This window comes from Neopelma chrysocephalum, unplaced genomic scaffold (assembly GCF_003984885.1).
Source record: "Neopelma chrysocephalum unplaced genomic scaffold, ASM398488v2 Primary Assembly neopelma1_60, whole genome shotgun sequence".
In the NCBI taxonomy this organism is placed as follows: Eukaryota; Metazoa; Chordata; class Aves; order Passeriformes; family Pipridae; genus Neopelma; species Neopelma chrysocephalum.
Window position 1 is genome coordinate 17,458,145 of NW_020897715.1, and position 24,469 is coordinate 17,482,613.

The 24,469-nt window shown below is 49.4% G+C and overlaps 3 protein-coding genes across 4 annotated transcripts in view; 1 reads left to right on the forward strand and 2 right to left on the reverse strand.

Annotated features, from left to right (window-relative positions):
* Positions 1-4,232: 4,232 nt before the first annotated feature.
* Positions 4,233-5,988, reverse strand: RBP5 (retinol binding protein 5). Its single transcript, XM_027681420.1, has 4 exons — positions 5,787-5,988; positions 5,353-5,531; positions 4,775-4,876; positions 4,233-4,376 (listed from the first exon to the last, which is right to left on the reverse strand). The coding sequence occupies exons 1-4, from the start codon at positions 5,857-5,859 to the stop codon at positions 4,323-4,325; spliced, it is 408 nt and encodes a 135-aa protein (XP_027537221.1). The 5' UTR covers positions 5,860-5,988; the 3' UTR covers positions 4,233-4,322.
* A 701-nt stretch (positions 5,989-6,689) lies between these two features.
* On the forward strand, positions 6,690-22,044 carry CLSTN3 (calsyntenin 3). Its single transcript, XM_027681386.1, has 18 exons — positions 6,690-6,823; positions 9,495-9,617; positions 10,570-10,765; positions 11,218-11,426; positions 11,733-11,882; positions 12,520-12,705; positions 13,340-13,609; positions 13,899-14,011; positions 14,090-14,252; positions 15,299-15,355; positions 16,148-16,305; positions 16,485-16,633; positions 17,097-17,323; positions 18,410-18,580; positions 19,169-19,314; positions 19,445-19,580; positions 21,023-21,240; positions 21,325-22,044. Exons 1-18 carry the CDS (start codon positions 6,739-6,741, stop codon positions 21,493-21,495), a joined length of 2,928 nt encoding a protein of 975 aa, XP_027537187.1. The 5' UTR covers positions 6,690-6,738; the 3' UTR covers positions 21,496-22,044.
* The window catches only part of LOC113966548 (solute carrier family 25 member 33-like), an 8,524-nt gene continuing 5,921 nt past the window's right edge, over positions 21,867-24,469 (reverse strand). For both annotated transcript variants that reach the window (XM_027681414.1, XM_027681415.1), the window contains 3 exons: positions 24,151-24,217; positions 23,667-23,950; positions 21,867-23,559 (listed from right to left, as the gene is read on the reverse strand). In XM_027681414.1, the coding sequence (XP_027537215.1) occupies positions 23,360-23,559; positions 23,667-23,950; positions 24,151-24,217 (551 nt within the window). In that variant the 3' untranslated portion in view covers positions 21,867-23,359. The remainder of the gene's footprint in view (positions 23,560-23,666; positions 23,951-24,150; positions 24,218-24,469) is intronic.

Genomic DNA, 24,469 nt, shown 5'->3' on the forward strand with positions numbered 1-24,469 from the left:
AAATGAGAAAATATAGCTACTTACAAACCCATTTCAGGCTTTTAACAATGTAGTGCCCAAGACATATATTGCGTGTCCCCAGCTTTATGAAGTTCAAAATTTCTTGGCTTTCAGACTTTTGGTGTAAGAGATAGAACACCATTTTAGTGTTTTTCCTTAGAATTATGGGTGGCTTCAGAGAAGTTAGCAAGTGTCTTGCATTGAAATCACAGGAAGTAATTCACAGCTACAAAACATGTGGAATGAAGATGAAAATAGTGCTAAAAAGAATGAAGAAAGCATCTTTGGGATATTTATGGAAGTGTACTAGAGAACCTGCTCATCAAATATCTTTGAATTATTATCTGAAAATGATCACATAAACATGCAATTAGTGCCTCTGTAATAACACGATATGCCCCCATGTATCAGATATAAGACTCAGTGAGGGGCATTATCCCAGTACTTCTGATGTCCAAATATGCACGATGAACACACTTGGCCAGGATCACTGCTTTGCTGTGTCATGCCAGAATAGGTTCTGCTGGCTTACTGTCCCATGAGAAGGGAAGCTTTTACTCAGAAACCACATCTGGAAAGTAGCTAGGAAATACCGGAAACTACTGTTTGAGAGATCTGGTATGAGCCGGTCACCAGTGGCAAGACTGTTCCCTGGCAAAGCACAGACGGATAGAGGTGCCTGAAGATAATTTGTAAGGAAGCTGATAATTTCATTGTGTCCTTGACAAACAATCTTATGAGTGTCCTGTGACACTTTCAAGGCACGTCTCCCATATCTTCATTTCCTTCTCCCACCCCAACAACATAATCTGTGATAATAAGAGAGTACTTCAGCTGGTGAAGCAAGGGTGATTAGCCGGGAATACACCCCGCCGGAGCAGCCCACCTCTAACACATGTCCCATAGACCCACCTGATTTAGACAATACAGCTGCATCCTCAGTCTTGCTCCAGTGCTCCCACTGATGGCATTCCCCTTCAGATGCCCTGTGCAGTCCTTATGTTAGATAGGAGCCAGGAAATACCCTGGTACCAAATTTTTCTCGGGAGGAGGATGTTTGTGCTTTTCTGTACTTAAGGGCAGAATTCACATAGGACCACGGAATACATGTAGGAACATGGAATGCCAAAACTATTACCCGTTTGTAGCCTGCTTGACTCAGCTGGTGACAAGTGGTCTGGACAATAAATCCAGACAATATCAGAGTAAAGTAAAGAAACTGTAGCTCTTCAGCATGGTCAAAGATGCCAACATCCTCTCATGGAGCATGACTCCTGCTTTGAATACAGTGTGTTGCAGGAAGTCATTCGAAAGAAACCTGCTCTGCAGCCTCAGAAGCAACGAGATTATCCTCTGAAATGCAGACCAGACCCTTTCATCCACTGAGAAGAAGAAGAGTTGGATACTTTACCCTCAGACCTGAAGCAAGGAGGACAGAGAAATACCTCTGTTTGGCCTCCTACAGCTACACCACCTACCCTACAGCACACCAGGGCCACAGACCCAGGCTCCCTGTAAACACTGAGTTGCTTTTGCAGGGCACTCTACCTTCAACCCCCTTGGCTGACTACCCAAAGTACCCAAACGCTTGGTTTGAGCCATTTCGGGACACCCTGCCACTAGCCATTGGGCTCGGGCTTCACACAGCCAGGTCTGTGCTGTCAAATGGCTCAGACAAATCATGCCACTCCTGCAGCTCTGGCTGATATGGAGAGGATGACCTAGATCAAAATAAGGTTCTTAAAAGACTCTTAAGAGTGGGTCTTTCCCCTGATACGAGAGGGCGAGCAGCCACAGCATCTTGGTAATCTGCTTCTATGTCTTCTAAATCAAGGAACAAAGCCAAGTGTAATACCCCAGGAGGTACACAGTTCTGCAGCATTACCACTCAGCACAGAGCATGAACAAAGACAGTGTCATCCCAATATCACACTTCATCCCCTGCCTTGCACTGGCATCCTCACTTCCCACAGGCTCGTGTCTCAGGAATATAGTACTGTTGTGTAAAGTCACCATCTGACTTGGGCATCACACCTACAACATGATTACAAAAGAAAAAACAATGAATTACTAGTTCTGGTAGTTACTATCTGAAGCTCTAGAATAGGTTGGAGTACTATCCCTTGTGATTATTATTACTGTGGACCACATCAAGTGTGCATGATTCTTATCTACGGCTCTGGCACAACCAGATGCTTCCTGAAGAAGAGAGGCTGTCATGGATATATGATAGCTGGCAATCAGTCAGAAGCAATCTACTCAGCATGTCACCTCACAGGCTTACATGACAATTACATGAATAGTTGGCAGGCCAGGGGAAGAGTCTGGCTAATCACCTGAAGGCAATAGCTGTCTGCCATCCAATGAGAATGTAGCCTCCAGCTTGTGGTCCAGGACCTGAAATGAGTTGATTACTTGTTGATCACACAGTCCGGAAGATACCAGCCTGGACATGGTGAAGTGAGCTTGGTATTGGGGATCAGAAGCAGCCCAGAGGGGCTCTTGTGGTATGGAAGAGTGCGAAGAGGGCAACAGCTGAACCAGCTTCAGCTGCTGTTAGTCAAAGCTCTGCCTTTTGCGACTTCACGATACAACAAAGATCACGCAGAGACTCCTTGTGATAGAACGATGGATTGAGGAGGTCTGCACGGAGCAGATAAATGACATGCTGGATGGGATGGCTACAGTTGCTCACTGGTTTGATTGTGGTACTCTTGCCCTGTGGATATTGACAGGGTGCTCCCACCTCATATGTCCTCAGAGACAACTGTGAAGAGCCAGAGGTTGACATTGTAGGCACAGCTGCAGCTCCCCAACCCTTTGCTTATCACATGTTCTGAAGTAATGCTTTTCTCATGTCACTCAACTTTGCAGTTCCCTGAAAAGAAGCTCTTCAGAAAAGACTATTTTTAAATGAGCTGCTGAAGGAAAAAAAAATGCATTTTCTCAGCTTGAAAAGGATCTGTATTTTCAAAATCTGCCAATATCTTGGTTCTCTGTGGTGTCAGTAGCAACACATTTTTGCATCCCCACCCTTTAATCTTTTGTTGGGGATAATCACATGGATTGTTCAGAAACAACTGCATGTGGGCTCGTGCCTACCCCATGAGGTGTCACCATTAAAGGACACCTCTCTCTTTGTCTCTGTTCTGCCTTTTTCAGGGTACTTCACCTCCTTTGGTTTTGCCCCTTGGTCTCCGATTCCAGACAGCTGTGAACCAGGGGAGCTGTGATGGTCATGGGGAGATGCTACCAAGACTGCCAGAGGGAGTGTTGGGGCTAGAGGGGTAGCCATGGTTTCTTACCCAGGAAAAGAGCCTGAGCCTTCCTCACCCATAGGACCTTCTCAGGAGTGCAGTGAACATCGGTGTAGTTGCTCCAGCCCTCAGATTTCACAGCATTAAATAAGAATACCTGACTCTGAAGGAGAAGTGCTGTTTTCTACCCATCCAACTTGAGGATCTCAAGAAGTTGTGGCTGCCCTACCCTGGAAGTGTTCAAGGTCAGGCTGGAGGGGGCTTTAAGCAACCTTGTCTAAGTGGAAGGTGTCACAGAATCATTTCGGTTGGAAAAGACCTCCAAGATCATTGAGTGCAACCTTTGACCGATCACCACCTTGTCAACTAGATCATGGCACTAAGTGCCATGTCCAGTCTATTCTTGAACACCTCCAGGGATGGTGACTCCACCACCTCCCTGGACAGCCTCTTCCAATGCTTGACAACTCCTTCCTTGAAATTCTTCCTGAATATGTCCCTGCCCATGGTGGGGGTGTTGGAACTAAATGATCTTTAAGGTCCCTTCCAACCCAAACCATTCAATGATTCTATGATGCCGGGACTCCAAGAAAAATGTGGCACCCCTGGAAGACAGCAGGTGTTGGTGGCTGCCTAAGAAAGGGCAGCCTGAGCCACCCTTGCCCACTCGGGCACCGACCCCTGCATCCCCGGGGAAGCTGGGGGGCAACCCAGGGTTCGGCTGCGGCGGGGGCGGCAGGAAGAGCGCTGGAGCCGTGGGGGCCGGGCCGGCCGTGGGGCAGCCCCTGCGCCGCTCCTCCCCAACTGCTCTTATTCTGAAAGGAGCCTCCGTGCAGCCAGCGGCCCATCGCCCTCCCCGCCCCGGCCCATCCCGCTCCCCGCCTCCCGCTCCCCGCCGGCCCGGCCCCGCCGTGACCCCCGGCCCGGCCCGGCCGCTGCTCGGCGGGGGGCGAGGCACAAGAAAACACACTGCTCTGGGGGAACTCAGCTCGCTCGGGTCTTGTTTCGTTTTCTTTTTCATACTGGGGAGCGAGGGTCCCGTCCGGGCATCCCTCCGGGGAGCGATCACTTCACCTTCTGGAAAACCTGGACGCAGATCTCATCTTCAGCAGTCATGCGCTGGGGAAAGCGGGGTAAAAGAGGAGTTTAGGCTAGATCCTCTCCTTTCCCTCCCCAGCTGGCTCCGCTGCAGTCCTGCCAGCCCTCCTGCTGCTGGCTGGAGCCTCACAGGCCACGTGATCCTGCACAGCCGACCCTCCCAAAACCTCAGTAGGTCCAGCTCCAGGGCAGGGAAGGGACATTGCCTTTGTTGACCTGTTTAACTTTTGAGTTTAATTTTTAAATCCTGGAGGCGGATGTTTGTGTGAAGTGGTGGCTGTCCCTGGGGAGCCGGGGATGAAGTCTGAGAGGAGCTGGAAGGAAGCTGCAGGGCTGGCTCAGAGCCCACAGCACCCGCATTGTGTTCCCCCCACCCACCGCAATTAGGATTTATCAAGTTGCACTGGACCCCTCCTCACCAGATGCAGCTTGTCCCCCTCCAGCCAGTGCCTCCAGCCTCGGTTCCTCTTCTCTCCTAGCTGCTCACACACCAGGTGATCCCCCTCCCAGGAGACAGTTGTCTGAAAAAAAGGAGGAAAGGAGAAGATACAGTCCAGAGACAAGTGGATCTTGGCAATACAGGTTTCCAGAGATGTCACTGGCTGTTCCTCTCAGACACAATTTCAAATGCAGTCCCTGATCTGGTGTCTCTTTAGTGGCTTCTTGGGACTGATGCTCTCCATGGGAGGTGAATGACCCTCTGGCTTCCAAGTGCAACAACAGAGTTCCACCAAGTGGGCTGACATTCTGTCTTTTCAGGGCTTTGCTCCAAAGGATAATATCCTCTGGGTCCCAAAGTACTGGGTTTCTGGCTCTGTAGTGATCATCCCTTTGCTGTGAGTAATTTACTCATAGAATCACTTATTCCTGGACCTGCAGGGGCATGCCAGCTCTGGGCTGGGCTCTCATCTGGTTTTTGAATCAAAAGCTGAGCAAGTCCCTGAACTTCCTAGCACATCCCAGTCCCCTGTGAAACTGCACTTCTTGGGTTTCTCACCTGGCACTTGCGTCCATCCACAGGTCCCAAGTCTTCCTCAAACTGGACTCCCAGGTCAAAATCCATCACATAGTCCCTAAGGGAGGTGATGGTGCGGATGACCATGTGATCTCCCGTGTGAATGATTTCTTTGTCAGGCTTCAGTAGGCAAACCAGTTTTCGCAGGACCACGTTGATATCTGAAGGACGAGAGGGAGAGGAGATGTGTGGACGACCTGGGACCTTCCTCCAGCAAAGCTCCTCCACTCTTTTAGCCAGGGAGCACCAGCCATGGTACCTCCTTCCCCCTACTACCACAGCTAAAAAGTGATGGTCACAGACAGAAGAACCAGAGGGTTCCCAAATCCCTCCCTCCACTTCCCAACTTCTGACTTTTTGGAGATAGAGGGGAGCGTGATGCGGAGGAGGGAGCGTGATGGGGAGAGTGGCATTACCTAAAGCCCGCAGGTAATTGTCCATGTTCTCCTGGGAGACGAAGCGGTAATAGCCGGTGAGGTTGGGAGGCATCCCGGGGCAGAGGGACGGGGCGGACGGTGCGGAGGAAAGAGCGCAAGGAGCAGGGCAAACGGGCAGCTGGCAGCGTCCTGGCTCGCAGGGCGGCCCGGACCCTCTCCCGCGGGGAGGCGGCCCGACTCCCGGGCTCCCCGCCGCAGTAAGAGTCCCCACGCCGGGGGGCGCGGAAAGGGCCGGGACGGCCCCTGCTCCAGCATCTCCGCCTCGGCTGGGCAGGACGTAAGGATGGCAGGTCACCTCCTCACCCTCCGCCCTCCTCGGGGGCTGCTCGTATTAAACTCTGGGCTTCCAACTAGCGGCAAGGAACCCTTCCCACCGGCCCTTTCGCACACCGTTACACCGGTGGCTGCGAGCTTCCTCGGAGCAGTGCCCCGGCCTGCGCTCCCCCCCGCCCGGACACCCCGTCGAGGAGAGGCGGCGGCAGGCTGGCGGGTCCGCCTTGCCGAGCCCGAGCCCGAGCCCGGGCTCCGGATGGCCGGCGAGGTCTGGATGCGGTCTGGAGCCCCTCGCTCCCGCATCCCCCGATCCTCACACCCCTGCACGTCCCTTGGCAGCCGCCTCGGTTTTGAAGCCCCCCCACCTTCCCAGGCAGGCGCGCCCAGCCCTCTCCCCTCTCCGCGCCCTGCCCGGACCGCAGTGGGAAGGCGCGGAGCGGCTCCCGCGCCCCGCCCCGCATCCCCATCCCGCAGCACCTGGCGCGGCGGCCCCGCGCATTGGCTGCCGCCCCCCGCCGGCCCGTGACGTCATGCTGCAGTGCGGGGCGGGGCCGGGCGGGGCGCGGAGCGCGGTGCGGGAGGTGCCGGGGTGCCGCCGTCCCTCCGCGCCGCCGCGGGAGCGAGGGCGTGGGTCGCGCCGGGACCCGCCGCCGCCGCGATGGGCGACCCTCGGCCCCGCGCCGCCGTCCTCCTCCCTCTGCTCTGCCTCTGCGCCGCGCTGCCCGGCAGCGCCTCCAACAAAGGTGAGCGGCGGAGCGCCGTGGGCACGGTCCCAGGCGGCGGCGGCGGCGGCGGCGGGCGCTCCGCGCCGGGGCTCTGGAGGGGCACGTTGGCCGCAGCTCGTCCGTCCGTCCCCGCGGTAGCAGTGAGGCTTCGCGCTGCCTGCCACCTTCGCCCAAGACGTTTTTGTTGGGGCATCTTCGGCATCTTCCGGCGGCTTTGGCGTTCTTCGCCCCTTCGGGCGTCCTCATGCCATGCCATCCCCATTCTCTACTTTCTCCATCTGTCATCCTGCCACCGCGTTTTTCTCCGTTCTTTCATCTCCTCCTAGCGTTCCCTTCGCATTTTCCCCTTTTCCATCCACTTGTCTTGCTTTTGTTTAGTTATCGCTTTGTGGATTTACGTTCCCTTCTCTTCCCTTGCATGCTGAGAGAGAATATGTTGTTGCTTCACAGACCCCTGCGATCTCTAAAACACATCTCCTATCTCACCTTCCAGTCCCAGTTCATCCATCTACAATCTGTCAATAGGAATTATTTTACAGTTATGTGTTAAGAATGCAGGTTGCTTATATAAAAGAATATTTTGTGTGATAAAGATAAAAGAAAACCGAAACCACCCCACTGCTACAGCTGTAATGTTCTGAATGCAGATGTTCTTTGAGCACGTATAGTGATGTACAAAGGTGTAGGTTTCTAGATCTGTGGCTGTGGAGACAGGCATGAGAGATTCATCTAAGGGGAGTCAGTGCGTCAATAATCTGACAGGGTGGGGGAATCTGCAAACATTTAAGGTACTCAGGGGTCATCAGGGAATGTGACACCTTAGGGTGCTTCCTGTGCTTTGGAAGAGGTAGGGCTACAGGGCGGATGCACCGCAGAGCTGTGTGTACACTGACATTGGCAGGGGCATTTATTTGTACTGCTCTGGTTCCATGCGGCCCGGTGGCAAGGAAAGGCCCCTTGTGCTCTGGATTCTCCCTCTGCTTTGTGAATTTGCACTTGGAAACATCTACCCACCTTTGGCAAATTTTTTTAGATTTACAGGAGCTTTCTTGAAGCTGGTAGGAGTCTGTATCCTAAAAATATTCCCAAAATGTTTTTCTATTCTCCAGCAACTCATTTCCTGAGAAATCAGATTGGTGATTCCCAAGTTGCAGGTGGATGCAGCAAAGGATTTATCTCTCTACCATCGGCTTGTTACCCCAGCAACAGGGCACATTTGGCATTTATAGCTATGGATTTCCACCTCGGTGGTGTGGCGCATGGACTAGAGCCGTAGAGAATGGAAGCTGGAGGGGACAATGGAGGGGTAGGGGGAGACGTGGGCACTTGCATACAGGGAGGATTCCACCTGCATACTGAGCAGGATGGATGATTCTCTGGGTTTCCTACGCAATGCTTTATAATCTTAATCAATACGGTGATGGAGAAGTGCCAACTCACACTCTTCGCTGCTATGCCAGGCTGGGTCTGCCCACTCTGCCCTGCTGGGGCATCCCCACTCTGACCTGTCACCCTGCCTGCTGGCCCACCACCCATCTCTGGCAGCATTCCCTGGCCTCAGAGTGCAAAGTGCTTGGTTGTTCAGGATACTACCCCTCTTGAGCCAACACATCAGGCCATGCCAATACGGCATTTCAGAGGACACTGTGCTGCAGAGAATGGATTCACATATTAGAAGTAGTGCCCTTGAGGGGAATGGCTCTGTATCCTACTCTCCACCAGCTCTAAGCCATGCTATGCTCAAAGTATTGCTGGGTTGTAATAAATCTTGGTCTCCAGGGGGTGGGAGAGTGGAGGATTATCTGGGAATAGGGGTTGTAACTAGGCCATGTAATATAATCTCTGAGGCCCATTTGGCAGGGAGTGGGCATGGGGGAGGGGTTTTTAATTTGTAATGATTTTTTTTTCTCTCTCCTCCCCCTCCCCCCCCCCCCCCTTTATTTCTCCCTTTCCCTGCCCCGGAGCCTGTGTGATAAAGATTAATTTGCTATTTCTGGGCCTGTGACATTTTTCAGAGCCTCCTGCTGGCTGCTGCCTCCATGCCAAGCCTGGCTGGGCTCCAGCCAACAGGATTAGCAAGGAGGGGCCAAGGGAATATGGTGCTCACCATGGAGTGGGGAAGGAAGGAGCAAGGCTCTCTCAGAGGAGGTTATTATGTGCATAGGATGTCTGACTGGAAGTGTACCTGGGTATATGTGTGTAGGTCCTGGGCCTTAGTCTAGAGGATGCACACACAAGTGATAATGGCTGCATGCAAGACTTGTCCCTTGGGGACACCCCAAGGGAAGATGTAGCCTAGATCCTTTAATTATGGCTTCATTGAGCTAAAGGATTTAGCATTTTGAATATGTCTCCAGGGTCAGGCTACTTCTGCCTCTGGAGTTCACTTTCTTTTTTAACTGCTCCAGGTTTCCTGGGCACCCATATGCCTCTCCACATATTTCTGATAAGATAGTAATGAGGAGACCAGAAGGAACACGTTGTTTCTAATGAGTCTCCCAAGACCAGAACTAAATAAAGATAACTTCTTCCTCCCAGCCTATTTTAGACTTCGTTGTTTCCGTAGAAGAAGGTGAGGAGGGGTGGTTGTTACTTGCCACTGGATGATATTCTGCTTGTTTTCCACTGCATCTGCCATTGATGGCTAATACATTCCTGTCCTATATCCCTTGCCCCAAATCCACTTCAGCAAACAAGCACAAACCCTGGATTGAAGCTGAGTATCAGGGCATCGTCATGGAGAATGACAACACAGTCCTGCTCAACCCACCGCTATTCGCTCTGGACAAAGATGCTCCACTGCGCTATGCAGGTAGGTGGATAAGAGCTCTGAAAGTGTGGGAGGTAGGGACAGACTTATGAAGAGGCAGAGACAGGGTGACATTCATCCCTGTGCTGGATCCTAGCTCTCTCCAGGAAACGATCACCTCCAGACCTTGTTCCAAAGGAGGTCCCTAGTGAAGTCTGGAGGCAATTTGGGCACAGCTTGATTTAGGATGCTGTGAGCTGTTTCCTTAGGGAGAGAAATTGAGGGTGGAGTCAGCTACTTTTTGACGCAGTTCTGCTATTTCCAAAGATCACATGCACAGCGCTGTGTCTGTGAGCCCTGGAGAAAGCTGGTAGGGCACACTTGGTTGGCAGTGCTACATCCTCTCACAATAAGCACAAATGCCTGTTACAACAGATGAGGTTGTATTCCTAATGCTTGCTTAGGCCATGCCTGGAGCTTCGTCACGCATCCTCTTGCAGCTTTGGGAGAGGAAAAGTGGTCTCTCTGAGCTGAATTTTAGGATTTAGTGACCCTATCTGCAGTTCCCTGCGGTACTCTGCGCCTCCTGCATGTGTGGGTGGATGAGACATCATGGATCTACATGCTCTGGCTGTCTATTTGCAGTATATGGCCTGTTTTACCTAACTGAGGGCTGCAAAGGAGAGATAAGGTGCTCCCTCAGGACTGTGGCTGTGTAGCACTAACACATGTAGCTTGAGCCTTGTAACCTCTAATCCTTTGTGATGCTGGTCAGCACTCCTTGCCGTGGGAGTAGTAACCAGTAGATGGCAATCTGCACCATTAATGGCTGTAGGGGATAGCAGGAGGAACTCCTAGTGAACTACAAATTGTTCAAAATGAAGGGTGAGAATGAGGAAGAATGGAGAGTGCAAGTTAGAAAGGAAGAAAATATGGAAAAGGAAAGCAAGGGGTATAATGTGCTCTCCTCAGTCCTTTTCTTTCTCCCCTTCTTCTCTGCTTTTGTGTGTACCAGGTGAAATCTGTGGCTTCAGGATTCATGGGTCAGGGGTACCTTTTGAAGCTGTGATCCTGGACAAAGCTACAGGTGAGGGGCTGATCCGGGCCAAGGAACCAGTGGATTGTGAAGCACATAAGGAGCACACATTCACCATCCAGGCTTATGACTGTGGAGAGGGACCTGATGGAGCAAATACCAAGAAATCACACAAGTAAGTTCATGCTGCATGTTACAAAATGTGATCTGTCACAGAAACACAAAGGAAAGTTGCTGTGGAAACGCTTTCTTTAGCCAGAAGTATTTTTCTCTATCCGTGATACTATAACTCAACATGTTAAGAAGACCATTGACTGTTACATGACTGAATATACTAGAAATGAGGGCTTTCTGACAGTGGTGTCTAAGGGTGACGTTTTATGTTGCTGCATATAGGCAGGAGGTCCAGATTGCATTATTATTCCTTTACTCTTTCTGTGGGGTTGGAAACCATTGTCCAAGCTCCTGTGTGCCAGCATTGCTGCATTGAAACCAAGGTCTCTTTCCTTGTCCTTGTTTTTGACAGATGGAAATCAGACTGGTGCACTTTAGGGGACTGATTTGAAACTTAGGTGGTGTATGGCTCCTAGCAGCCCTTCAGTTCTTATTGGTGTCTCTCTGTGTCAGGGCCACAGTGCACGTTCGAGTAAATGATGTGAATGAGTTTGCTCCTGTCTTTGTGGAAAAGTTGTATCGCGTGGCAGTGACTGAGGGAAAGCTGTATGACCGCATCTTGCGTGTGGAGGCCATTGATGGAGACTGCTCACCACAGTACAGCCAGATCTGCTACTATGAGATCCTGACCCCCAATATTCCCTTTCTGATTGACAATGACGGTAAGAATCCACACCCACCACATGCACATCACTCCCTCTTTCCTGCTTTGCTCCTTCTTTGCCAGTCCCATTTACAGGCAGAGCTATGCTATGTGAATTTTCTAGCACTGCTGATATATCCTGGTGTAGAGATGCAGCAGCTGTTTTGTGAGATGCTATAGCTTGTTACAGAGTGGCATTGGGCAGGGGGAATCAACCCCTTTTTTGGTTGTTTTTGTCATTGATAAAAAAGGAGTGATTTTTAGAAGGAACATTTTAGAGGAGACTGTCTTTCCTCTCCCTTGATCTCTTTGTTTTGCTAACCAGGGAACATCGAGAACACAGAGAAGCTGCAGTACAGTGGAGATCATGTCTACAAATTCACAGTGACAGCCTATGACTGTGGAAAGAAACGGGCTTCAGATGATGCTGAAGTGGAAATCCAGGTGAAACCCACCTGCAAGCCCAGCTGGCAGGGTATGATGTGTCTTCCGTTTGCTTTTGCTTAACTACTACTCAGTCCAGCTCATCGCAAATGTTTGTACATACACCTATAAATTTGTATGCCCTTTGATATGGTTTAGTTCTGGCATCAACCCATCCCCATCAGGGGATGCAGCAGACATCTAAGTCTGTTGCAAAACCACTGAAAGGCAAATTCTAACATTGGAAAATCATTCCTTGGATCACTGTGAGCTGCTATGTGTTTAATAAGGTTCATAGGCTGTCTTCAATGTAGATTGTTTTGGGGGCTGCTCATCTTGAGGATATTTGGCTTTTCTAGGGGTGTTGTGTTCCTGCAAATTCACCTTAGTCTATAGAATTAAGGGGAAATTGAACAGCTAAACACCTGCTCTGCCTGATAGGAGAGGTTGACCACCAAGGAGTGATGCCACACCAGTACAAGCTGTAGAAGCAGAGAACTTGGATTCTGTGCTTCTAGGAAACCTTCCCTTGCATTGATGCCAGCTGCATAAAACTGTCTTTCCAATGTGAAAAGGGCCAAAACTCTGGACTACTTTATAGATGCCACTTGTGTGTGTGCCAAGTGTTCTGGCCTTGGGTCCTCGGCAGTACCTAACCCCTCTCTTTTACTCCTCTTCTTGTTCCTTAGGCTGGAACAAGAGGATCGAGTACACCCCAGGTGCAGGCAGCCTCGCGCTCTTCCCCACCATTCACTTGGAGACATGTGATGAGCCCCTGTGGAATATCCAGGCCACAGTGGAGCTGCAGACAAACCATGTGGCCAAGGGCTGCGACCGGGATAATTACTCTGAGAAGTCACTGCGCAAACTCTGTGGTAAATTGGTTCTTTCCCGGTCTGAGAGCAGCTGTGGCACAGCACCCTGTCCCTTCCTCTGCAGGGGTTTACACTGGTAGCTCTGTGCCTCACACAACAGAGGTGGTGGGGGATGCATTCCTCACATCTGTTGTGGTCAGTGGAGCTGAGAGGACGCCTAGCTTGCATGCTGCATTGAGGGGCAATGGGCATTCCTGCCCGTATTTCATAGAGTTGTGGAAAGGTGTGGGCTGGAAGGGACCTTAAAGGTCCTCTAGTTCCAACTCCTCTGCCGTGGACAGCAACACTTTCCACTAGACCGGGTTGCTCAGAGTCCCATCCAACCTGGCCTTGAACACTTCCAGGGATAGGGCATCCAAATTTTCTTATTTTATAAGGGGCTGCCCATGCTTTCCTTGCTGGGAAGCCAGAGGTTTCTGTGCATTGCCCTAGTATACAGAGTCTGTGGGACCTCCTTCAGCATAGATGGAAAAGTCACAATCCTTCTCCAGGAGAAGGCCTATAGACAACTCCTCCTCTCCCTGTGCACCGGGACACTACAATGAGCCTTCTAGCATCCTCTTCATCTGTTCCCCACTTCTCAGTCTCCTTATTCTCCTGTGCCAACACTCTTTACTCCTTTCCTTCTCGGTAGGTGCTGCCTCAGGAGAGATTGACCTGCTGCCAGTGCCCAGCCCCACAGCAAACTGGACCGCGCGGCTCTCGGTGCACTACAGCCAGGACAGCAGCCTCATCTACTGGTTCAATGGCAGCCAGGCTGCCCAGGTGCCTGTGGTGAATGGGCCGAATGCCCATGAGGGCCTAAGTGACCACTTCACCTTGTCCGTATGGATGAAGCATGCTGTGGTACCTGGCAAAGGCAGGCGGGAAGAGGAGACAGTGATCTGCAGTACAGTGCAGAGTGGTGAGACACTTCTCCTGGGGTGGTGACACCTCTGTCCTCTGCCTTTAATTTGTCAGAATGGATTGTCCCTGCAGGGGCAAATCTCTTGTGTGGGAGCAGGACCTGGGCAGGGGTCCCTCCTTAGGAACACAGCTTCTTTAGGTGTCAGGTTTTTTCTGGGAGCGCTCAAACCTGCTGTGAGCATATGGTGCTGAGTGCCAGTTGTGCAGGATAGAGTGGGCTGCTGAGTTCTGGCTAGTGATACTGCTCAGAGGTGTGATGTGTAACTCCCTGTGCTTGTCCCTGGCAGAGGAGGGCTACTCGCACTACTCCCTGTCTGTGCATGGCTGCCGGATTGCTTTCCTCTACTGGCCATTGCTGGAAAGTGCAAGGCCTGTGAAATTCCTCTGGAAGCTTGAGCAGGTGAGGAATCATTTGCCTCTTCCCCATGTCCCTACTCCTCTGCCCTTTGCTGATCCCTTCCTCTGCTGTTGGCTGTAGGTCTGTGATGATGAGTGGCACCATTATGCCCTCAACCTGGAGTTTCCCACTGTCACGCTCTATGTGGATGGTGTCTCTTATGACCCTGCCCTCATCCATGACAATGGCCTCATTCACCCGCCACGGCAGGAACCCTCGCTTATGATCGGAGCCTGCTGGACTGGTGAGTGCCCACTCCCCAAACCATGCTCCTCCCATATGGGGAAAAAAGGGGAGAAGATGTGAAAGAAACACCACCCAATACTAAATGATGCAAACCACATCGCAGCCAACTTGCCTCCTTGGCACCAAAGCTAATGTGGCTCCTTCCTTCCTTATGGATCAAGGTTATAACAGCTCAGGGAAAGGTGTCACTGGCAGTTTCATGGACAACAGCCATAGAATATGCAATGGATAACCAACTTTCAGGCAGAGGAGAGTTGAAACTCTGTACCTCATTCAGACACTGACATTTCTATCAAAGCCTTTCACTAGAGAGCAGGCAGTACTATTTATGCTGCTGATTGTACTGATGGGGATTTCTGTGTTTTGAAGGTCTATATGAAGAAGACACAAATCATTCTGTACAGGAATTGTGTTGGAAGACAAAAATCAGATTAGGAACAAAGTTAAATTAAAACCAGATTAAAACCTGTTCTGTGGAGATGTAAGGCTGCATTTCCCAGGTCTTTCAGGTCTCCTGCAAGACTGAAGCAGAACAGAATGAAAGGAATTTGCCTACTGCTTGCCTTCACTCTGGCAGAAATTTCTAGCAAGATCAAATCTTTACTGTAGTGCTGCTTCTCCTAGGCCAGGGATCTTCCCACAGCTCTGTGCTCTCGACTGGCCTTTTGCAGACAACAAATATTGATCAACTTGAGACCTCTTACTGGAGCTATCTGAGTTTCAAAGGGGTGTTGAGAATATGGCTTGTTGTGAACATGGATAATTCCGAAAATAGATAACGCTGGGAAAGGATTAAAAAAACCCAAACACTACTTGCTCCCCTAAATCAGTTACTCATCCTACAGTCTCACTATCCCCTTCATGAGAGAGACTCTGCCTTCTTTCATCTGTGATGTGCTGTCTCTAGGGTTGAAGGGTACACTGCTTGGCACAGAGCTGTTCCTGTGGACTGGCCAATACAAGCACTTGTGCTTGTACTTTCCTGACCCTGTAACTGCCATCTTCCAATGCCTTATTGCTTGTCTGGATGTTCTCCTTTTGCAGAGGAGAAAAACAAAGAGAAAATCAAAGGAAGTGAGAACTCCACTGATACTGTACAAGGTAGGGAAAAGAAAGAAGATGGTTCTCTTCCCCTCTTCACTGTGCATGACTGTCACATCTTGCATGTTGCCTTCCTCATACAGCTTCCCCTATCCTGTCCTGCCACCTCCCACTGCCTTGGGAGGAACCTCCTTATTTGGCAGATTGGTCCTTGATACCTGTGGAGCATGAAAAGGCTGATGGAAGGACTGCAGCCTGCTTTGAGAGATAGAGTATGCTTTTCATGTGGAGAAAGGGTCCTCATGCCTGATCATTAAAGCTGCTCTATGAAGAACACAATAGCCATTAGAGACATCAGGAGATGTCACCTCATCCCTAACTATCTGTGGAATGTATAGTTTCTTTTACAAGCCCTCACAGGAAGCAGAGTGAGAAGGGGACAAGAAATTGTTTCCATCTGGCATTCAGCAGTATGGCAGAAACTTCTCTATGCTACCCACTGTTCACTGCCCTAGTCTTTCTGTTGGTCTGTTTTTCTCACTTTCCCCCATCTGGAATTCAAAAACTCATCATCTCTTTTCTTCAATATCCGGTCTTTTTTTTTTGTCTTCTTATTTTTTTTGTCTTTGCTTTTCCTTGTCTTGTGCAACCCTCTGTCTCTCCCTGTTTCCCTTAACATCTGTATGTCCCTCCTATTGTTGCTTTTGTCGTCTGGGCTTTTCTATGCCCCATGCACCCCTCTCTCTCTCTCTACCTCCCTTACAGTGTAAGTCCCTCACACTGTTGCTTTTGTGGTTTTGCTCTCTTCCTCGCCATGTCTCTCACACCCTCCACCTCCCATGTTTCCCTCAGGAGATCCTCTGTCGATACACCACTACTTCCATGGTTACTTGGCTGGCTTCACTGTGCGCCCTGGTAGCTTGGAGAGCCGGGAGGTTATTGAATGCCTGTATGCCTGCCGTGAGGGGCTTGATTACAGTGACTTCGACAGTCTGGGCAAAGGGATGAAGGTATGCCCATCTGCCCAGCTTGCATGAGTTTCCTCCACTCTCCTCCCCAGCCTTGCTTCCTAGGACTTTGCCTGCTCCCCCACCTCTGAAAAGTCCCCGCCTTTCTCCTTTGTGTCTCACTTAGCCTGGACTCTGGGCATTTGCCAAGGAACCATGAGTATTTTCTCTTCCACTTGCAGGTTCACGTGAACCCCTCTCAGTCCCTGCTCACCTTGGAGGGTGATGATGTCGAAACCTTCAACCATGCAATCCAGCACGTGGCTTACATGAATTCTCTGCGCTTCGCTACCCCTGGGGTCCGGCCTCTCAGGCTCACCACTGCTGTCAAGTGAGTGGACAAAGCATCACCTCCAGCTAAGTTCAGCAAGAGGGTTACCTCTGTTTGGACTGAAGTTACACGCACTCACCTTGTATTTTAATTCTAACTGATAGTCTCAAAATGGGTAAAAGTCTTCCTGCAAATAAACATACAGTATCCAATATCCAAATGGATACTGTAATACTGGTTCCTAGGGTCTATGCATAACTTCTGCTTTCACTCACAATGTTCCAGGCTCATGGACTGGTTTTAATTTTCTCTGTGGTGTGTTGTCGTGACCAAGCCACCTGAAACCCAGTGGTGTCACTCCTACCACACGACTCTGTCTTGCACAGCAGGCTATAGGGAAGCTTTAGGAAGACTACTGGAAAAAGGATATTCCCTTCACTGGAAGCAATTGGCAGGAGGCATTGTCCATAATGTTGCTGGTGGAACCTTGAGCCAACTGATGCTTTCTACTGCTCTCCTTCAGGTGTTTCAGTGAAGAGTCCTGTGTCTCCATTCCTGATGTGGAAGGCTATGTTGTGGTGCTACAGCCTGATGCCCCCCAGATCCTGCTGAGTGGCAGTGCCCACTTTGCTCATCCTGCATCAGACTTTGAGTCTTCTGATGGGATCCCCCTGTTCCCCAACCTCCAGATCACTTGCTCCATTTCTCACCAGGTGGAGGTCAAAAAGGATGAGAACTGGCACGGTACCGGTGAGTATAGGGCAAGATATAAAAGACAAACTGTAAAGACCTATGAGAGTTGCGGTTCTGCAGAGGAAGTAGAGCCCCTATAATTACACCTGAAAGAGAGAGTTTACAAATATAGAAGCAAGGCACATTGTCTGTCAATATGTAGGCTAATCGGCTCTTATCCCTTTCTGCTCCTCCCTGTACTTTTTCTATCCACTGAGTTCCTTTGCCTCACTCTCTCCTAATTCTTTCCCAGGCTGTTCATTCCTAATCCCTTTTACATTTTACCTACATTTCTCTTTATTGAATCCAGCACTAGATGGATGTCCTGCCTGTTACTCTCTCTACTCCTGCACTTACTTAGGGTTCTCCTACTTCCTTCTCTCCTGCTTTCTTCCCTTATTTCTTGCCCCCTCCCTTCTCTTCCTGCATCATTATATCTGTGAATTCTTCAGTTTCCTCACACCCTATAATATCTTGTTCTTCAATTTCTCTCCATCATCCTCAGATTATTTCTCTGCACTCTATGCTCTATGTGTTCTTCCACTTCTTCCGTATCTCTTCTGGAAATGGGATTTTTGGCTCCTAGTTTTCTGTTTAGAAGCTTTGCCTTTCCTCATGCAATGAGTTTCTTGACTTAGAGCTGATTGGTCTTGGCCCTGCTGAAGGCAGATAATTATTGAATGTGATTGCCATTTTAAAGAAGATAAGATCTCAACTATGGTAACCAGCAGTCATGAGACAGGGAAAAGCATGCAGGGCCTGGGAATGTGTGAGCATTGTTCTTAATTTGCACATTGTCATTGTCAACAGAGTCCTTACAGCCAAGATGTGTTATCGCGAACCAGTCTGATAATAGTATGTTGTTCCAAAATAAAGTGACTTTATTATGTGCATAAATAGTGTCATTAGAACCAGGGGGACTCCTGCAACAAGTAATTAGACTGACAGAGATTTTACTCAAGGTCAGTGCTAGCCAGAGGAGGAGAAGTAATTACCTATGATGTGAGCACTTTTAAGTAAGTGGGTACCACTCTTGAGTAACTCCTGCCTTCACTCATGGCTGTCTGGCTTTCTGGCCGTGCCTTCTTTCCATTTGCATCTCAGTGACAGACACACGAATGTCAGATGAGATTGTGCACAACCTGGATGGCTGCGAGATCTCATTGGTGGGAGATGACTTGGACCCAGAGAGGGAGTATCTGCTCCTGGATGGGGCACTGCTGCAGCAGCGGGGCCTGGAGCTTGTTAACACCTCTGCCTACCTGACCATCACAGGTACGTCCTCTCCTTGATCACAGCTGTCTAGTTATGTCAGACATCACTGCGAGGAGCACTTAACCTGATGTTAGAGATGTGTTGGTGTACTTTGTGACACTCTGAGATGTAACCATTTGATGAACTCCTGGCTTTTGGAAGTCCCATGCCATTTCCTTGGGGAGGTGGCTTCTCCTCCACCACGTGGTACTGGAGCATAGTGTCTGAGTGCTCACCTAGGCTTGTATCACTCCTCTGGACTTACTTCTTGGGGTTTGGTGTTCTCAGGTGTCAGCAACATTTTGCATCACATGACTGAGGGACAACATCCTACAACTTGTGGAGTGGTACAAGACTATTGTGCTCTCCAGAACTTAACAGGGCTGTTGCTCTTGGTCCTTCCTTCCCTTCCACTTGTTTTATCAACACAAGCAGGGATTTCATCATGTCCTTAGCAGCAAGCTCCATCTTGGAGCCCTTCTGAAAATTAATGAACCCAGCATTGCCTTGGATTCCTCTATAGCTTCTAGTTGCTATAGGGTTATGATGCCAGATGACTTTGAAGAAGGAGCTTCCTAACTCCAGACTAATTCTATCTTCTTGTCTCAGGTGTGGAGAGCATTGCAGTTTATGAGGAAATACTACGCCAGGTCTCATACCACATCAACCACGGTGCTGCTCTTTATGAAAGGAAGTTTCACCTGTCCTGCACTGAGATGAATGGGCGCTACTCCAGCAATGAGTTTACTGTTGAGGTACAAGACCAATACATGCACATATAGGTTCTTCCACAGGCATGGAGAGGACATGGTGGATGGGAATGCACACAGCGTAGAATGTACCATGGACACAGGGCTGAGTCCTCTCACTCTGGTCTTTCTACAGGTGAATGTCCTCCACAACATGAACCGGGCTGCTCATCCTAACCATATTCTGAGTTCCCAGCAATTCGTGCACCGAGGCCATCATTTACCCCCAGAGCTGTCTGGGCACAGTTTGGCAAGCACCCATAGCAACCCAAGTATGTAACACTGTCTTTTGGGTTTATTCCTTTAGGTCAAGATGCTGATTTTCTAATATCCCAGCAGAACCTATAGTAGAGGATTCCTTTCAGGCTCCCTATACCCATTGTTGCGTTCTCATTATACTGTCCTGTCCCACTTGTCATTAACCAGGGGACTGCAGTCTGTGTCAAATTGTATTTTAGAGCACGGTGCAACAATCCTCCTCTTGTGGTGTGTTGTTTTCTTGATGTAGAAGCAGCCTGAAACCTAAACCTCAGAGGGTCTATAAAGAATAACCGTGAGCTGGATGATTTCATTTGCATACCTTGTAAAGGTGCTGTGCATGCTTGTGTAATTTCAGAAAGAAGTTTCAACAGCAGGAGAGAAACAAGTGAGTCAAGACTGCCACTGCTCTAAAAAAAGAGATGTGGTGGTCAGCAAGGCAGAAAAATATAGGAAATGGCACTACAAAGACAAGAGGAGGATTCTTGCCCCCAAAACAGACGAGAAGCCTGAAAGCTACACTAGATGTTGGTTGTGCTGGTAGCTCTGTGCCACAAGCATGAACACAGTCCAATTGGCTCCTTCTAGTCTGTGAAAGCTCAGGACTTTTTACAGACATTTTGATCCCATGTTGTAGGGTACAAACAAGGCACCTTTAAGCTATCTTTTGCTGCAGCTTCCTGCAGCAGCTGATTCCAAGCCAGTCCAGTCCTGCAGCTGGCACTTCAGAGACAGCCTATGTATGAGCCAGCCTTTGTCACTCTTCTCCCTAGCTCTGCCTGATGGCAGCAGAAAACTTGTCATTGCTGTACAGAGCCATAACAGTTATGAAGGGCCTGGACAGATTTTGCAGAGAAAGTGGCTATCTGGAGAGTTAAGGCTCAGCCTACAGGCCTAGAACAAACAGGTGGGAGTTGGGTTAAGGGTCTTAGATAAATTTAAAGTTTTATCCTGTGGAGAAGCCAGGCTTTTACCATGGCACTAGCCAGAAATCCATCACAGCCTTCTCATCTTCCCTGTGTGCAATGCAGGCATCTTTGGGCTTCTTGCTTTCTGTACTGCTTGCACAGAAATGACACCCTCTGAAAATCATCCTCAAGCCCTTAAAGGCTCTCCTCAGCATTCATTTCTCCCTCCCAAGAGGGGGATACAAATACCTGCTGTGCAACATATTCTGGTGAATTCTGCTGATAAAGATGTGCAGAGTCTAAAGGCCAGGCCAATATCAGAGGGTGCCTGGACCTACGCATCCTGGAAAACCATGCAGCCCTCAGGAGAAAACACGGGAGTTGAAGGCAGGAACTGCCTGTGCCCAGGGGAGCAGAAAACTCAGGACATGTTCCTGCCTAGGCCAAAACCCCAAACTCTGCCCAGGAATCTCGGCTCCTGCATGTCAGGTTGGAAATGTATGTTTCTGTGACAGACTCTAACCATACCTTCTCACTTTCTTTCTAAGTGGTCCCCAGTGCTGCCACTGTCATCATTGTGGTGTGTGTGGGCTTCCTGGCACTTATGGTGATCCTTGGCATCCTTCGCATCCACTCTCTGCACCAGCGGGGAGTGGGGCAAGAGGTCCCTGGGGCTGCTGAATCAGGGCATACCAGCACCGGAGGCAAAGAGAGCGACATGTTCTGGGATGACTCGGCCCTCACCATCATCGTCAACCCCATGGAGGTGAGGAGCAACCACAGTGGTTGGGGCTGGGCAGGCAGCTTGGTTGTCAGATCCTTTCACTTACTGCATGTCTCACCTCCCCAGTCCTACCAGAGCTGTCAGGAGAGGGCAGCAGGAAGCAGCGAGGGCAGAGCTGGTGAAGGCATGGATGACGAGGATGACAGCACTGACTCAGAGACACCCGACTCCCCGGACAGCAACGACGTGGATGATCGACACATCATTGGCAAAAGCAACGTCTCTCACCGCTACTAGGAGCTTTAAAACACCAGTCCAGTGGATCCCCCCCAAACATATGGCTGGAAGGAGGAGGTGTCTTACTTTCAACTTCTTTCTTCCCCCACTGTGTACACATGTGCTCCTCCCTCATTTGTCATTTCTGCCTCCCGTGTTCCTTCATCTTCTGCCATCCCCATTGTGGACATTCCCCACATTAATGACCCCCCATCTGGCTCTCTAGAAACATGTGTTAGGGCACTTACACATGATTGTGGCACGGTTCAAACTATGATCCAGATGTTGGAAAGAACAGAAATCTGAAAGGCAGAGCCAGCCATAGGGCTCAGAGTGGGGTCTCTCACAACCCCTACCCAGATATTATATATATATATTGTATATTTTTTCAATGTTGTCATTTGAGGTTTATTCTCGTTTCATGCAAAAAAAAAAAGAAAAAAAACAACCAACAAACCACTGCAGCTTGTGTCGCTTTGTAAAATTGTCAATACTCCTAAACTAAAGGAATGAAGGTAAGAAAGATGAGGAAACAAAGTGGATTTTAAAATAAATGGATTTCAAATAAAATATTCAGGGCTTTTTCAGTTTTTCACTACAAGCAGAGAAAGAAACAGTGTAGCCTCTAATGTGAGACTGGAGGTTGTCCAGAGTGGGTATTTACTGAAATTACTTATCTTGGGGAAGGGTTACATTTTTTAGCATATGTGATGAAACAAGAAAAACACATCACTCCTGACTGTACCCTCTGCCTTTCTGAGATTCAAAATACTCTTTGTAAACACAATGTAGACTTCTCCAGGGAACAGGGTTAGGAACCCACAGAGGAACAGAAGGCATCCAAGCCTGTCACAGGCAAATGTAGCACATGCAGGAAACTGAATTCTTGATTATGGAAAAAAATAAATAAGACTCTTTCATCTCTTGATGATACACTTAGTGTATCATCAACAGAAACAGGCCAAACCTCCTTAGCTTCATCCATCTTCTCACCTGATCTGCTTTTTTTACCAGCACAAAAAAGTATTTTTTCATATTAGAGGTTCCAGCTTGTATAACAGCTGGAACAGAGCATAACAGAGCACTTCTGAGGGATGGAGGTGCCCTCCTCTTTCTGCTGAGAAGGGTGGGGATGGAAACACATCAGATAATGGGAAAGCATGGCTCTGAGCCCAGCAGTAGCATGAGTTTTTAGGGTAGTGCTTCATAGCAGGTTGTGCTTCTTCCCTTGATATACTTGGTCTGGTTTTTCAGACCTTGCAAGACAAAAGCAGGCTGTCAGCTGGCTGACACATCTTGAGGCAATGGCAGCCAAACATCAAGGACCCAAAGGAAAATTCTGCAATTTGTTGGCAGCCAAGGTTGAGAAATCCTCCTGAGGAGCAAGAAGGCAGCACAGTAGGTGAAAGTGGAAGAGCCCCTCTGAGGGCATGAAAGGTTGCAGCACAAGATCTCTGCTTGCTGCAGTTCTCAAATGTCTCAGGTCTAGCCTGTCTTCATGCCCCACTGTACCCACGTATGGTTGTTACTGGGTCCAAAAGAAGTGAACATGCTGAGGCTAAGATACTTTTATGCTTTCTGCTTTGTCTCCTTCAAGTTCCCTGCCCTTGTTTCATGCAGGGAAATTACAATAGGCACTGTCAAACCAGTGCCCTGACATCTTGAAGCACTGGAATAATTCAAGTCTCCAGAAAGAAAAAAGGCTACATTGTGCACACTGGAGCAAAAAACTTGGCACAAAATAGTCTTATGTCCTGAGAATGCCTGACTCAGTTCTGATCCGCAACAAAAACCACCACCTCTCAGAACACTGAGAAAGACCAGGTCTCAGGACCATGAGGTCCCTGTACCTCTACAGCAGCCTGAGCCAGCAGCTACAGCATGCTTACAAGGTGGAAGAGGCCAAATGTACGATGACTTCATAGGTAGCCATCATGATGGCTGCGTTTGGGATCTGGCGGATCAAGTGAGCCAGGAGCCCTCGGTATAAAGCCAAGGGTCCCTCTTCATGGACCACAAGCTGCAGAGTCTGTATGAAAGAACGGTATCGTGACCCTTCTTCTCGCAACCGTGTCCGAATGACCTCTGGAGAGACAGGAAGGGAAGCAATATATTAGCAGATGGATCCTACAGACACGGCATCTCCCATCAAGGGTAACAGAATCAAGGAGAGGGGACTGCTAAACACTCACCATGTGGATATGCAATGCATGTAGCACATGTTTTGGAGACAGCAGCAGCGCCCATTAGTCCAAAGAAATCATGGTTGTTTGGTGAATGTGTGAGTGGTGGGGAATGGGAATGATGGCTGTTTCTCAGCTCCTTTTTCAGTGCTTCATAGATGACAAAGTGTATGATGGTCTCTGACACTCCAGCGTAGGAGGCAGTGACACCACGGTAAAATCCGCGAAGGCCTTCAGTGCGGTACACGTGCATGGCACATTGGAGAGCATTGCTGGCCATCTCCCCCTTCACCCTGTCAAGAGGAGAGAGGGTTAGAACGTCACACTGCTCCGCTGACCCAAAATCCTGTTGTGAACACAACCATAAGACTCTTCCCCAGTCTATGACTTAACATGTTCTCATGGCAAGTCACAGACCACTCCCTACCCAACCCCACCCCCAAACTAGTCACGATGTGACACAGAGTGGCTCTGCATTGCTGGCCTGCCTTACCTGGCTTCCAGCTGCATCCTGGTTTTCACTAACCAAATAGGGTTGGTGAGTGTGGCTGAGCTCATGCCTAGAGAACAGAAGATGATGACAGGCATGAGTACCAGGATCACGTTGACAGTTTGTGAAGAGGTGCTGATCTATCAGCTCTCTGAACTCTGCTTGGCAAGCTGCAGGCATTTGCAATTTGAGAATGACCTTGAGAAGAGATATTTAGGGCAGGCTATTTGATTCTCTTTCTCCCCTCTTCCAGCCGTTGTCTGGTGGTAATTAGCCTCCAACAAAACCCTACAGAACCTGGTGTTACAAAGAGGCAGGAAGC

Excerpts from the sequence above, each read along its gene's own strand:
- RBP5 (XM_027681420.1), bottom strand. The coding sequence starts at position 5,859 with ATGCCTCCCAACCTCACCGGCTATTACCGCTTCGTCTCCCAGGAGAAC. Across the intron at positions 5,532-5,786 it reads CAATTACCTGCGGGCTTTAG|ATATCAACGTGGTCCTGCGA; the intron begins GTAATGCCACTC and ends CTCGTCCTTCAG. Across the intron at positions 4,377-4,774 it reads AGGGGGACAAGCTGCATCTG|CGCATGACTGCTGAAGATGA; the intron begins GTGAGGAGGGGT and ends CGCTTTCCCCAG.
- CLSTN3 (XM_027681386.1), top strand. The coding sequence starts at position 6,739 with ATGGGCGACCCTCGGCCCCGCGCCGCCGTCCTCCTCCCTCTGCTCTGC. Across the intron at positions 10,766-11,217 it reads AATACCAAGAAATCACACAA|GGCCACAGTGCACGTTCGAG; the intron begins GTAAGTTCATGC and ends TCTCTGTGTCAG. Across the intron at positions 11,427-11,732 it reads CTTTCTGATTGACAATGACG|GGAACATCGAGAACACAGAG; the intron begins GTAAGAATCCAC and ends TTTGCTAACCAG.